The sequence below is a fragment of the Uloborus diversus genome, chromosome 10, assembly GCF_026930045.1.
Source record: "Uloborus diversus isolate 005 chromosome 10, Udiv.v.3.1, whole genome shotgun sequence".
In the NCBI taxonomy this organism is placed as follows: domain Eukaryota; kingdom Metazoa; phylum Arthropoda; class Arachnida; order Araneae; family Uloboridae; genus Uloborus; species Uloborus diversus.
In genome coordinates, this window is record NC_072740.1 from 7998178 (window position 1) to 8014603 (window position 16426).

The 16426-nt window shown below is 31.0% G+C and overlaps 1 protein-coding gene across 1 annotated transcript in view; it reads right to left on the bottom strand.

Moving 5' to 3' along the window:
- The window catches only part of LOC129231754 (tyrosine-protein phosphatase 99A-like), a gene marked incomplete at its 5' end in the record, with an annotated part of 86691 nt that overhangs the window by 11517 nt on the left and 58748 nt on the right, over window positions 1-16426 (bottom strand). Inside the window, 6 exons of the mRNA XM_054866119.1 lie at window positions 709-844; window positions 3005-3279; window positions 9677-9805; window positions 12200-12370; window positions 15668-15826; window positions 15905-16040. Of these exons, the coding sequence (XP_054722094.1) occupies window positions 709-844; window positions 3005-3279; window positions 9677-9805; window positions 12200-12370; window positions 15668-15826; window positions 15905-16040 (1006 nt within the window). The remainder of the gene's footprint in view (window positions 1-708; window positions 845-3004; window positions 3280-9676; window positions 9806-12199; window positions 12371-15667; window positions 15827-15904; window positions 16041-16426) is intronic.

A 16426-nucleotide genomic window follows, 5' to 3' on the forward strand; every position in this document is an offset into this window, starting at 1 on the left:
TTCATTACATCTTCGTACGTAGGAAGTAAAACTTCATTCAAATCGCTAAAGCTCCCAAAAATAGGACATTCTGACATTTGTCTCGTCTGCACTTGTTTTGACTGAGCCATTGTAACTCACAACAATAAAGAAACTCACCAACTAACGAAATTTTACGTTACTCTGTTTTAGATAGACGCTAACTCAACTGAACTCGACAAAGAGATTGACACCTGATACGAGCTTGGTCCCCCTCACACAAATCACTGATGACCATTCCCGCCCCTTCTGCTGCAGTGACTCATGCTTCCAGAGGCCAGTGCAATCGGGAAAAAGTGCGTTTTCACGGAACTTCTTTGCTTTTGCTGCACCTCAAGACATAATCCAAACGACAAAAAAATACATATATTGTATGTGTACGGTCTTTTGAGCATAAAATTGCTTTTCGACAGAATTTGAAGCAGAAATATAATTTGTTTTTTTTTCAAAAATGTTAAAATGTAGACAAAATTGCAATTTTGCAAAACTTTATCGTACTTGCGGCACCTCAAGACGTGCTTCAATATTTTTCATATTTTTTTTACATCTTATTTACATAAAAAGGCAACTTTTCCGCACTACGGCAAAATGAAAATAAAAATTTTTTTTTTCGTTCCACCCTATTGTACAGTTTGAAAGGAAAACTATAAAAGATTGAGAAAACGGAAAGATTAAATAAAAAAAGTATACCTGAGTTTTCCACATTCCTGGCCTTCTCATGTGGTACAATTTACAATGAAGATACACATCAACACATTTCTCATATTCTAATTGCTTGTTCAAAGTCGTCAGACAACAAAAAGCAGCAGCTTCAGTGCCACCAAACCTAAAAACATTAATGTGGTAAGTAGGAATAATACTTTGATAGAAAAAGCAATTTCATAAATATATGTATGTATATCTTTTGTAATATTTCCAAAGAATAGTCCAACTTATATTAGATTACTTAGCATGATTAGTGCGGTTAGAAAAATAGTTTGAACACATGACAGTCCCTTAGAAAATGTAAAGCATTGGTTGGGAAATTTCTGCACGAATTAACACTTAACAGTAGGGTGAGCTGAAAAAACTTTGTTTGGAAATATGTTTTTGGATAGTGTGGAAAAGTTGCTATATGGGTCTGTTATCACTCTCAAAACATTTCGCTAAATTTGTTTAATATTTTCCTGCCCTATTTGGCCTAGAAAAATTGAAAAAAAGGGCAAAAATATTTTTTTAAAAAAAAAAAAAAAAAGGGGGGGGAGGTTCCAAAAAATAAATAAATTTTATATCCAGCCGAACTCACTGAATTACCTGCACATATGCACACACAGAAACTGATGCATAACAAAAATATGCATGAAAAATTAGAATGTTCTACATGCTTTTAGAAAACAGCAACAATTGCAATGCTCAGTAGTATGTCTAGCTTCCCAAAACAACAGAATGGATATCATTTCTGCATTGCACTAAACAGTTGATGAATAGTGGGTGCTAAAGGTTTTTTTTTTTTCAATAACATCTAAAATGTGTTCTAGTTTACAGTTCCAAAGGCTTGCAAGAAATTAAAACAAAAACAGAAAAAGTTATGATTTTAGTACATTTTGGGGAAAACATGCAAAACTAAATCAGGGTGCCTACAGCTAGCCCTGTTACAAATTTTGTAACCCTCTTGTGGGGGGGGGGGGAGAGGGTAAGTTTGAGCAGCATTTTCAAGAAGTTTCAGAAATGTGCAAAACACACAAATTTTGTTTGATTAAAATTAGAGAACATTATATGGTAAAGCTGGCAACCTCATGAATGAAAACTTGGGACATTCTGGAAATGAAGTACTCATGACAAGATTTTGTTTTGTTCAAAGGCTTTATGGAGGAATAATACTATGAATACATTGAATAAAATGTTAATTTAATGCTTTTTTTTTTTTTTTTTTTTTTTTTTTTTTGGCATTTGGAAGCTGAAGGCATAAGTGAAACAATTAAAAATTGTGGTGGCATAAAAATACATGTGACTTATAAACTGCTAAGCAAGCGTAGACAAGGAAAAAAATGTATAAACTTGTGCCAGTAATGTTATTGTTTTATTTAATCAAAGTCATTTTATTTTAAAGATAGTTTCAGTTTTTAATAAAGCATATTAATCTATCCATATTACTATTCCACAACTTTGAAGTTATTTGTAACTGATTTGGAAGCACTTTAACAGTACTGTAACATTGAAACTGTACACTAACATTGAAATTACAAAATATTACTTTAAAACAATTAGCAGTAGACAGGTTATGAGCTACATTTTGAGTTTTGAAATCCATGACTTTCCTTGACTGACGTGATGCAATTTTTTCAGAAAAAAGAAACATTAATTTTTGATAAGAATATCTAAATTAGTATCTTGCCTCTTGAATGAACTCGGATGCAAATGACTTAAAGTTTTCAAATCGAAGAAGAGCGGCAAAATTTGAAGTCTACCAGTCCTCAACTACAAAGTTAGACATATAAGGAGGATTAAAAATAACATTAAACTCAAAATTATAAACGTCCAAATGGTAGAATAACATAGTAACGAAAAATGAGCAGGTATTATAAAAGCACATGCAATCAGATTTCGAAATGTATGAAAAATCGAGACTGATGTGTTAACCCTTAAGAAACAGCTAAGATGTGTAATTTTTGCACCTAATCTGTTAAATTTGATAAATATGCATGTTCTTGAACTGAAAATAGATGCCCAGTTGTTAGTTTTCATGATTTTTAAGCATTTTCTGCCGAAAATCATGACTTTCTGCGACCATTTTCGAGCATAGTCGAAATGCATGACTTTTCTTGATTTGCCAGTTGACACCCTGAATAGAGTAACATTGAAATTATAAAATTTTATTTCAAAATAAATAGCAAAAACATTAGAGGGTAAAAGAAACTCCTGAGCCCACTTTTTCAGTTCCCAAAATTTTAAAACAAGTAAAATGTTAAATTCTACACTAATAGTAATGCAGAAAAAACTTTATTACCTGTCAATAACAACAACAGGACCATGTTGAGATTCTGAATGCCATTTCCTTACAACTTGAATCAAATCAAATACATTACTAGGAGGAGTGCAAGTATCAGGCCAGCCTGGACACTGAATAAGGCGACAGGGGGTTATTTCATATTCATCTTGGGTAGCTTGCAAAACAAAATCCCTAGTTACGAAAACCTCTTGAGGTGTTTCTTCAACCATTTTTAGTTTGAAACTTCCATAGTCAACCTCCTCGCCTTTTTTAGACCAAAAGCGTGGATATTCCTAAAGTATAAAACAAGGCCACAGTTATCAAAACATTAGGATTTATCAAAGACAGTAACTTTATAAACATAACTGACATACTTTCATAATATATTTAATTACTGCAATTAAAACTGATTTTTGCAATAAAAAATTGTCTGCATACATTATAGATAAAGGTAAAAATCAGTATATTTCAGTAAAAGCCAGTAGCTAGTTACCTCCAACTATTATTGGCCACTTTTTAAAAGTTAATCACCTGATCTAGATAACGTTGAAATTAAAAAAGCAAAAACAGAATGTGTAACTTTTGAACAAAAACATTTTTTTTTTCAAAACCTTTTGTTTTCTTTTTTTCATTCTTACAAGAAAGTGTTACCTACTGGAAGTAACCATAAACAAAGGTCCAGCTAAATTTAAATTATTTTATTGATGAATAAAATAAAATAAAAAATACCTTGTTCACAGAAATAAAAAAAAAATAAAAAAAACTTTTAGTGGTTGAATCCCTAGTTCCCCCCCCCCCCCCCCACACACTTTAATATCAAAGTAGTAATTTTGTTAGTTGGACAAACAATGAGCTATTTTGATGATTAGTAGGAATTTAATATTAAACTCTTAATTAAAGTACGGCTTAAATTTTAGTTCTTTTAGTTCAAATTTGTGCTAAAAAATAGTATATTATTAATATATTTCCAAATCAGTAAATTTGAGAATATATTGGTAATTTATACTTTTGGTAGACAGTCTAAAATTGATGCATTTCTAATCTGTCATTTATTCTCACCTCAGAAATAATGACATTGATAAGGTCTGTCATGGAGGTGAGGAATTTTCCAATAATATAGGCCGAATGGATACATTTCTCAGGGAAAAAATTTCTCTTCCTTGCTACAATATGCACATGATAAGCATAATAAAACATGTGCACTTCTTTTTTTTTACATTAATTCACATCCCTGAAATTCAAGTTCCATGGAGAGAAGTCCCAATAACCACCACTCTTGGTTTTTAAAACAAAATCTATCTTATTTTACACAAAAATCTCACAACTTCTTTACGGCTGAAAATAAACAAGGGCTCCCTTATATCACGGGAAATAAAATGTGATGTCATTACTGCCATCTGTTGGTGAGAAATGGCATTTTGTGTTTTGGTAATGAAGGTGAGAATTAATTATGTCTTAATTCCTTTACCTACTAAAACGAACCAAAACACAATATTAAAAAATTAAATATACTTAAACAATTAGTATTTCAGTAATGAAATAAATAAATAAACATATAATTTTAATTAATCAAGTTATTAAGCAACATAAACAGTCACACCAGGTGTCTGACATGCCACGGAGGTGAGAATTCACATTTTGTGAACCAAAAATATATTAAAATAAAAATTATTATTAAAAAATTGTCGGCAGGTTTAAATAGATATCTTTTCCATGAAATTAAAAAACATTGTAAAATGAATTTTTCCTCGAAGTTTTTACAGTAAAAGGCATGTGACAGAAAAGTTAACACTTTTTGAAGAATGACCCATACATATTAACAATAACAACTAAGCAAAAACTTATATTTCAAAACTTGTTATGTTATGAAAGAATAATGCAAATTGTTACAATGCCATGTAAATTATATATAGTGCTGACAGTCAGGTACATTAAAATGCACATGTAGTACGACATTTATGCTTTCGTCTGCTTAAACAGAGTAGAGTCAGGTGGGGTGGAATGGGTATAAAAACAGGTATTTTTGAAATGATTATTAAGCTATTCAAATTTGATCTCCAACAATTAAAAAAAATTAACTGAGTTTTTGCATTTCAACAATACACTTTTATTACAATTACTTTTATATTGCATATACCTTTTATACAACTTTATTATTTAATGAAAAAGCTGTTATTTCAAAGTCTGTTTTTATACCCATTAAACCCCATGGTGTAGGGTGAAATGGGTAGTATTGTTTTAAAATAAATTTCAGAGTGAAAACATGAATTTATTTATTATTTTTTCACAAAAATTTATTAATGTAAGGGTAAAAATCTATTAATAAGTAATTTCACTGCAATTAAAGGTATAGTGTCCACAATTACTAAGAATTGGCTGACTTAGGTTTTGATGATCTATTCTTCTTCAATCTTCATTTTCACTTTATTGGGGAAGGTGAAAAAATTTCCCATCTAAGACTTCTTAAGAATTTTTTCTACATAAGCACAAGTATATACAGTTCTAGACTTTGAGCAATAAAATACATTTTAAATTTCTTAACACTGTATTCAACTAGCACCCAATCTCCTGTAGATATTGTACTTCAACATTTTGTGGAATGAGAATTTGATCCGACTGGTTTTCAATTTATTTAGTCAGCTCTGGCATTGTCTAGTGGTTGCGTGGTATGACTCATAATAAGCAGTAGGTAAATGATAATTTCATTATCGATAGCATGCATTACAGTTTCATAGGTCAGCTGGATTGCATGTCTTTTCAGATGCCTCGCGAAAAGTTTGAACCATTTTTTAAAGATTGCGTCATCCATCCAACCAGATTTAGTGCAACCATAAGCAACTCCATAACATAAGGATTTCAGACCATAAAACTTTTGATAAAACGAACAACTTACTTCAGAGAATAACTTTTAATGAGAAAAAATGTTAATGTCAAAGCCTATGCCATTAAGCCTAGTATTATACCCATTCCACCCTACTTAAAAATTTTTAACATATTTCTTAAAATCTATGGAATGTTTTGGTTGATTTTTTTCAGTTGACAAAGGAGACTTCTTTTAATGAAAATAACAGCAATAGAATGCTATCTAAATACAAACAAAATCCAGAAAACAAAGTTTCAACGATATCATTTAGTTTTGATTTTTACAATATCAATATCACTTACAAGAAGGCTACCACTAAACTGACTGTTTCCATTCAGTTTTTTCTTGAACCAAAATAAAGTCAAACTATTGTAAATAACATGAGTGTTTTTATTTTTAAAAAAAATTATTATTCTTTCCTGTAACTCGAAAGATTAATAAACTACCCATTCCACACCACATACTCGTTCCACCCCACCTGACCCTAACTATTTTAATAATTCTGTATTTTAAAATTTCATAGTTATATTTTTCAGAAAAAATGCTGTTAGCTTCTTTTTTCTTCTATAAAGTCAACTTCGCAGGTAACAAATTACAGAAAACTTTTTCTAATGAGACTGATTCTGCAATTACCGATTAATGATGCAACTTTTTTATGAAACTTTTTTTTATGAAATGTAAAACATCGACATGGAAAAGACATTGAACCTTAAACAACGTTAAAAAACAACAACCGTGATGGTAATTCTAGAAAACTTTCTCCACTGAGACAGATACTGCAACTAATGATAAACAATGTAACATTTTTTATCACATATTTTTATGAAACTTTGTTGAAATATTAAACATAAACATAAAAAAATGAGAGAAAGTGAAACAGCAATGTTTAAAAAAGTTTTTAAAACATTGATTCATACATAAAACGTTTTCCACTGAGATTGTTACTGGAACTTCTGATTAACCCTTTGACTGCTTATTCTACGATTTGCGCATGCAACTCAAACGTAGCAAAATCTGCTCATCCCACAATTTCTGCGGGCATTGGATGAGTAGCTCATCTCGAGTTTTCCCGGTTTAAGCACTGAAATAAATTATATACAGTATTCAATGTTTAACTGATGCCTTGCCAAACAGATGTAATTAATTGACCACTAAACTGCTGCATTTGAAGACACGTAGTATTACATGCTCAAGTTCTACTCCAAACCCTTTGAGATTGACAGCTTGTCATTTTGTAAGCCACATACTACCTAACCCCATAAAAAGAGAGACTTGAAGACAGTGTGTAGTTTGCTGTTCACGAAAAGATGGAAAAGGGGAAAAAAATTCACAAAGAAACACGAATGTGGATCAAAGACTGAAGTTGGACTTTGCCTTGAACCCTGTTTTGAATGCAATTATACTAAACTGCATTTTTTTTGGGGGGGGGGGGGGGGGTTCTGAGTATTTTATATTTTCTTTAATTTTATAATATCTGAAAGAAAGCAACTTAGTTTCTTATGATAAAAATCTGCATAAAAAGTTGTATCTGTAAAAAAAAATATACACTCTATAGCAAAAAAAATCGATGCACCAAGAAGCAATCATCCGATTGTTTTGAAATTTCATATTCATTAGTGTATTGACCAGATATGCAAATGATTAAAATTTGGTGTCCAATGAATGAATAGTTTGATCTCCAGCGCATGGAAACTGCGCATCCAGCAGAAGTACATAAAGAGCAGTTCTTCAACAGTTGTTAAAACTTTCGGTTTGATTGCGAGTCAGATTACCTTTCAACAACTTCAAAATGCCTCGCCGCATGGTTCGTACTCATTAGGAGCAACTCTCAGAGTTTAAAAGAGGTCGTATCATTGGATTGAAAGAGGCCAGTTGGTCAAATCGGAGAATAGCTTGTTATTTGAGTCGAAGCGATGCCGCAATTGGAAGATGCTGGCAAGGATGGGTGGAAAATGGCAGTGTTCAGCGTCAAGATGGTAGCGGTCGACCTAGGGCTACAACAGATCATAAGGTCAGAGTGATTATCTGATCAGCTATCACAGCGCCTTCCTCATCTCTATCAACCATCAGACGTTCACCCCAAACACCAGTGTCCATTATAACCATTTACAGATGGTTGAGACAGCGAAATCTACACTCACGCCGACCGTTACGCCACCTGCCACTGATCAGCTAGATTACAGTGGTGCATGGCTCAATCAGGTTGGAATGATGCCAATTGGGGATGTATAGTCTTTAGCGACGAATCCCGCTTCCAACTCTGTCCTGACGATCATCCAAGACGTGTTTGGAGACACCCAACGCAGAGGAGGGATCCTACTTTTACTGTTACACGCCACACATGCTCTCAAAAATTACAGTCTGGGGTGCCATTTCCTTTGACAGCTGGATACCTTTGGTTGTAATTAGAGGTAAACTTATTGCACAGCGGTACGTCGATGACATCCAAAGACCTGTTTTGCTACCATTCCTTTTGCAGTACCCTCAACTGGTTTTTCAGCAGGACAATGCCAGACCACATACGGCACGAGTTGCTATGAACTGCCTGTAAGCATGTCAAACACTTCCTTGGCCTGCTAGATCGCCAGATCTCTCTCCCATCAAGCATGTCTGGGATATGATGGAAGGCGATTGCATCTAGTATGGAATGTTGATTACCTCGTTTTCAATTTTATTGCTCAAAATGGATCGTCAAGGTGATAAATAGGAGAAAAAACGAAGTTACCTATTGTATCATTGCTTAAAGTTAGAAAGAAAACTATGGAACTCAATTCAAATGAATGTTTTACAATCTACGGTATGTAAGATTTTAAAGGAATAATAGAAGGACTGACCAACTAAAAAGTAAGGTCCAGGAAACCATCTGGGAGTTGTATCGTTCTATGCTATGCCGTGCTTCAGCTTGTATCCAGGATAGAGGATATTATCCAGGGTAAACACCTTATTGAACTTGTTGCTGCAACTCTGACATAAATTTTTCAATTGTTCTGAGATTTTAATCATTTACTATTCTGTACATTGTCTTCCTATCCACCAATTTTCATCTCAATCGGACAACTCCTTCTTGGTACGACAATTTTTTTGTTATAGAGTATGTTTCAGTTCTCCAATATATATAGATTTAAGATATAACAAAAAAAGTTATTTTATTCTTTTGAAGTGATTTCGGTCCAAAAATTGAGCAGTCAGAGGGTTAAGGAGGTAAAATTTTAAAAAAGTATAATTATCACATTTTTACAAAACATTTTGTTAAACACTGACAGAAAAAAAAACTTTGAACTCAAATTATTGGTGTTTGAGAAACATCATCCGTAAAATATCGATGGTAAGCACATTGATGTTTTCAAAGCATCAACATCAATGTCACACCACAACTCTTTGTTAAAACAAAATAATGATATGAGAGCTTATATTGGTTGACATGTTATTTAAGGTCAAAATAAAGCGACAAAAGAAAACATATGAATGAGCTCAAAGCATGAGTAAACTTAACAATTGACTGTGCAGAAGGTACTCAAGTTTTAGAATATTCAATGTCATTGGTGTGGAGTTGTTTATGCATTGAACAAAATAATTGTCATTTTCTGATTCTTTATCAAATAGCTCATTGAATTTTACCAGTCTAAAAAAATATTTTTTTAAAAATCATAACCTTAATCAGTACACATAATATAAAACCCACCATTACAAAACACATTATATAATCATCATTGTACTAATATATTGACTGCCTCCACAATAAAATAATTTGACATTTTCTGATTGAAAAATGCTAGCATTTTCCCAGAGATATAATCAGAAAATTATATGAGAGCAAGAAAACTTACCTTGTCGTCAATTGATGAAAGAACAACAATTGTTTGTGAATTAAGATCAAATACCATCTGCCAGAAATCAGCAATTGTAGTAGATAATGGATGTTGAGTGACAATGAATTCCCTTAGTTTATGGAAGCCCTATTGAATAGTAAAAATAGCTTAAAATATTCAGCAAAACATTTAGAGAAAATAGAGCTGTTTATACTTTTTTCTCAAAAAAAAAAAGGCAACAAATATAACAATGAAAGAGTAAAAAAAAAAACCTAATTAAACTATTTTAATAAAAAATTTAACAGATTGTAAAACCTAACACTGTATAACCTGTAAAATTGAACACCCTTGTATGTTGACCACTTGTTCCAGGTACAGAACTAAACTATGCCTACAAACAATGTTGCCAAATAATAGTAGGTCCCAATTAATATTTAAAATGTTAATAACAAGAACTTTATCAATTAATAATGACAAAAATAATTTTTGACTTACAACAAAATATTGGAAATGAATATCAATTTTTGAAAATTGCTTGTGTATTATCATATTCTTCAATTTTTAGAGGTACTTTTTTCTTGACTGGAACAGACTGCATGTGTTACTACATAGTCAAAATACAACCCAAATTCAAAATAATAGAATATCAGAACTGTTAGATCAAAACTTGTCCCTGAGTCGGAAAAAATGAACTCATGCAAATTAAAAAAAAATAAAACACAGTATTCATAAATGGGTAAGTCAATTTAAACAACTTTTCAGATAATATTTTAACAACTTATGGATCATTAACACATTGGAAAATTGTACTAATTTTTATATGGGTCAAAAAATTAGAATAATCTATTCATTCAATGTGAATTTCAAAAAGTAGTGAAAATATTTGCATACTTGTTAACCAATAGTTTGTCAAGTATGGAGCTTGGGCGCCCAAATAATTTTACGTCCTTTTTAAAAGACTTTTATTGCTCAAAATGGATCGTCAAGGTGATAAATAAGAGAAAAAAAGAAGTTACCTATTGTATCATTGCTTAAAGTTTAAAAAATAAACTATGGAAGTCAGCTTAAATGAATGTTTTACAATCTACAGTATGTAAGATTTTAAAGGAATAATAGAAGGACTGACCAACTAAAAAGTAACCGAAGTAAATGAGGTAGAAAAATTGTAACAACTGGTAAAGATGAACCCAAATTAAAGTAAATCGTCCAAAATAATAGTTGAAAAATGCTTCTTACATCCATAAGTGTTGTAAAGAATGTATAGTTATCTTGTCCAGGCCAACTGCACTTGGACAGTTTAATAAATTATTTTCAATTGCGGACCTACAAAGTAAGACAAATGATAAACATGAAGCAGAAACCTGCATGACTCTCCTGGAGCAACAATAAGCTCATGCAGGGGCAACAAGGATGGAAAAGTATTATATTGAGCAATGAATCTTTTTTTTTTTTTGAAATATCTGTGAACAAAAAGTGTTTGGGTTAGGCGTTTAAAAAGTAAAGCGTATGAGAAATCTTGTGTAAGACGTTCTCTGCACTTTGATACATCCTTTCTGGCTTGTGGGTGCATGAGGGCAGCTGGAATTGGACAATTGAATGTATCTTAAAATAAAACAATGCGTAACTTTTGCTGTTCATCAATAATACTGCATGATATTTCATATGAGGCACAGCAGTTACACATTTAGTGACATTTTATCTTTCAGCAAGATTCTACTCCGTGTCATGTCTCTAAATCCCCTCAAAGACTTTAAACAGAAAGAAGAATTTTGGTATTAAACTGGTAAAGCAACTCTACCAATCTCAATACGATCAAGAATTTGTGGTACCATCAAATCTAAAGACAGCAGTTCAAGACTTGGTGCCCGCCAACAACATCGAACTCGTTTGCTGTATTGAAGAAGGTATGGAAACAGTGTCAGAAGCGATTAATATAAACAGGTGGTAGAATCCATGCGTGAAAGGATTAAAGCATGGAATCCAGCAAAAAATGGCGAGTTCTAGTATTGATATTGTTTCTTTTGAAAGGAATTTTCCCCCTTTTGATTTTAATATTCTAATATTTTTACTAAATGTAAATAAATCTTCATAACTATAAACTTTTGGGTTATTCTGTATAAGATTATTTTTAATTGAGTATATTTGAGATGAAATGTACACTTTAAGGTATAAGAAAGATGGCACATTTAAGTTCCTAATTTGCACTTATATTTTATTAGAATAAACTTTTTTCCAAAAGTTGAAAATTATTCTATTATTTTGAATTTGGGTTGTATTACTAGGCAGGTGGAGCTAAAAGCAGAGTAAATATTTCACCATTTCATTTTGCCCCACATTCCCCTACTAGCAATTTCAAGAAAACATAACAAATAGAAGATACATTTTGTATAAACTGTAGAATTGCAAAAGAGTTACAAAAAACAAATTGGTCTTCATTTTATAAAACAAATCCAAAGAAAAAAGAAGACTTAAAAATATAAAATCAATATCTACGGTTAGTAAACTTAAAACTTATATAATTTAAATTACTAATGTACTTACAGGTAAAAATGTTGCATTAATATAATCAGAGCCATCAGTTCCAGGTTTGGGGGTGATATGAACTCGGTAAGATTCCAAAGGAATTAGATTTAGAGACCTGTTTTTTCCTTTATTGCATGGTTTTAAAGCAGACACCACATTAAAATCACGAGCTTTGAAGGAAGTAACCAACTGTAATAAAGAAAAAAACATGTTAGAAAAAAGGCAAAATATTTTTTTTATATCATACCCACTAAGCAACTTTACTCACACTAATTTACTATGCAGCTTCCTACATATTGAAAAGGGGATGTAAGCAATCATTATGGATGTATTGAAATAATTTTACTTTTTAAATACTTAAAAGTTACAAATACTGCCAGTACTAAATCAGAAAAAGAAAAAAAAAGGAAGAGTCTGCATAACATATGTTACTTCAAACAGTTTATAAGTTGCAGATTCAAATCCAATATTTTATTTAAAAAAAAGAGTTGAACTTCGTTTTTCAAGATATAGTTAAATGCAGTTGCAACAAACTTCAAGGACCTGCAAATTTTCTATGTTGTAATGAGAATTTCATTGCAATGGAATTCAAACAATGTAATAGCAATTAAATTGGGACTGAACATTTATTTTGCTAAAAAAAAAGCTTCTTTGTATTAAAATGTGCTGTAATGAGACTTTACTGTATATAAGAGCTTATATTTTACAGCATATGCAGCAGATTTAAAAATCATGTAAAATTAATATTACCTAACACACAATATACAGAGGCGTCGCTTAATGTGATCATGTGGTTAATGTTATCATTCGCTTAATGATATCAGAACCACAAAGTCCCAGAACACTTTATATTAACGCATGTTTAAAACAGGGGTCTGTCTAGGATTTTTTACAGGGTCCTATTTTTGTGAATTTAAAAAAAAAATTTGTGAAAAATCAAATCTTTTTGTGAAATTTTAAAATGTTTAACCAAAACTTATCCATCAATATAGATTAGATTTCTGCTTTGAGTACTCATTTATTAACAAATTAGTTCATGAAAGGTCCAATTTGGTCAATCAAAATTTTGTGAAGGGTCCTTTTGGCTAATCAGAATTTTGTGAAGGGTCCTTTTTAACTAATTAGAATTTTGTCAAGGGTCCTTTTTAACTAATTAGAATTTTGTGAAGGGTCCTTTTTAACTATTAGATTTTTGTGAAGGGTCCTTAAAAGGACCTACATTTCCTCTGTCCAGACCCTTGTAAAAAGTCAAATATTGAAATCAATGTCTTTGTTTATTGTTATCACTTTTTTATAAACTTTTGATTATTTCCTCTTTTGTTCCTCAATCAACAGAAATAAAGGCAAACCCGTTGACATTAGCTTCTGAGAACACAAGTTCCCTTCGTATCAGTAAAGTAGAAGAATTTTTCTCTTTGTCCAATTACACTAAAAATTTCACTCTAAACCGGCAAACATTTCAGCCATGGAGAAAAAGGGCAATGATTAAACTGTCAATTAAAAAATTGACATTTTAAAACACTTTGACATTTCCTTCATGGGGAGTCAAAAAAATGCAGCAGAACAACAAGAAAAATAATCAGCCATTACTTTATAGGTTAATTTAAAAAAATGTGAAGAGATTGAAAACAATGTGAAGCTAAATGAAAATTTAAACAAGCAAAATTGTACTGCAAAAGATGAAGTTGAATCTGCTTTGAAACTGTTTACAAATGTCAGGGAAAAGGATGCGCAAGTAAACAATCCATAAATGCTGCAAAAAACAGAAAAGCTTGCTTTAAAAAGGGGCAAAAAAGACTTTGTAGCATCAGAGGAATGGTTCAATAGATAGAAAAAAAAGAGCTATTCAATTCTGCTAATTTAGTAATTTATAATATAAAAAAACGTGCAGTCAAGTCATTGTAAATTTAATTTGCAGTTGTAAAAAGAAATGCTTTTTCATTGAAAAAAAATCATATTTTTTGTGTGTCCTGGATTAGTTTCGGTTATTATTACCAATCGGTTGTTGTTAACAAATTGTGTTTGTCTCAAAGAGATCACATTAGCGACGCCTACTGTACATTTAAAATGGTTCTATGTTGCAGTACGCAGAATTTATCATACAACCAACAAAAATGAAGTAATTTGTTCAAAGAAGATTAACTTTTAGGAAAAGTTTATAATACACACATTATGAGAAGTGATTAATAATTTATCAGCATTTGAAAAAAAAAAAAAAAACAAATGAAAAATTCCAAAAGCATTGTCTTAATGCATTCTGTATGCAAATATATAAATTTAAAACATAAAAACATTAACCCTTTCTGTTCTACTTTTGAAGTGAGAACTTTTTAAAATTCATTCTTTTTCACAGTGCATACATACAAAAGTTGCAGAAAAAATTTATGAAAAGAAACAACAAAAAATTCCCCCAATATAAATCTTAAATTCTCAATCACTATGTTTAAGTCAATTAAGTTCAGAAAAGGATTTTATTTCTCCTACAGGCTCCAATATCAAAATTTTTGGATTGTTCAAAAAATATTCTTTAAATAAGGAAATCTAAAACTTCCTTTCCTGTCCCTGTTTTACCTCAAGAGCTTCTTTCTTAATGATTGAAGAAAATTGAGCTTTAAGTTCTACCACATATTTAGTTCAGTATTAAGCAGTCAATATAATATTAGATTATTTGAACTGTTTAAATCTGGATGCAAAATTGCTCAAATCGAAAAAATAAATGTAAATAGTGATAATCATTAGAATCAAGTGACTGACCGAATTGGTCAAATAAAAACTGTTTTGCTTGAATCTGATTCTTAAAAATCTATTTATGAAAATAAAAAGACACATTTGTGACATTTTCTCATGCTATATTCAAATTTTCACTTTTAAATATGAATGGAAATGGCCCATTTTAACATTTATGTTTACAGTTGCTTTAAGGTATATTTTTACGAGATATCAAGCCATCTTTACAGTATTTTTTCCTTGAACTTTTTTAAAAAATGACAGGAGTGTTTGCAGTGAGTCCAACAAGGAAATTTTTTTTACATAATTACACAGTGTGTATAAAATTGTTTAAAATACTTTAATAGCTCATAAAAGTACCAGGCATAGATAATGAAGGAAAAAAAATGGAGCATTAAAATTCAGAAAAAAATCTCTAAATATTGAATTTGTAGGAAAATCTATTAACCTCCAGAAAATGATTTATTTCTAATGTATATAAAAAGATCCTCATCCTTATATTAATCATACATAAAAAACTGAAACCAATTATTCCATAACAAAAAGCAATAAAATAAATTACAAAATATTCAATTCCATTGGAGCTCTCCATAAATGATATCCCACTTTTGTCAACATTTTGAACCCCCTTCCCCCCTTCGTCACAAAGTGTCACACATTAACTTACCTCCTCCCTTGTCTTATGTTGCACTGTTTTTCAAAAACATTATTGTTGTAAAAAAAATGTGTTGCAAAATTGTTTTTATAAATGAAAGTTACCTTAAACTGCTTTTCAAGAGGGCTCACACATTTCTCTCCGCTGTCATTAACTGTGTTAGTCAAATTATCCAAATATGAGCCAAAACTATGTAAAGGAACTTCTGTTTCACCACTTTCAATAGCCTCCAAGAGAGCATCATGAATAAATATGTATTGCTCCTAAAACAAAATTTAAATAATTCATTATCTCAAGTTTACTTGCTCTTTTTTTCCCATATTTACCTTTAAAATATTTACCTCAGTTTGAACTAGATAATTTCTTTGCTGCCTAATATGTTTAAGAAAACCGCACACATTTACAGTTTGTCTATGTTGTATTTGTCTCAGCATAGCATCCAACACAATATAAGTTCCTGTCCTACCAACACCAGCACTAAGGGGAGAAAGAAATATTGATTTATTTACTGCAAATTTGATTTCATACAAAAATTCTAACTATAGTCAAACTCTGAAAAAAAAAAAAAAAGTTTGACATATCAAGGTTAGTTGATCAAAACAGAACAGAGAATATAGATACTGTCTAACCAGAATTTAAAATCAGTAAGTCAATAAACATTAAAACTAAAATTTTATTTACATCATAATAAGAATAATAATGCATAGTAGTAGGAAATATTTAAAAGTATATTTATTTTTCACTGAATTTAATGAATTTGAAAAATGCGAGTTTTCATTCGTTTGTATATTTCATTATCATATTATTATTATTACCCTTAAAAAGAATCTCAAATATTATCAAGCACACTGGTTCTTGAATTA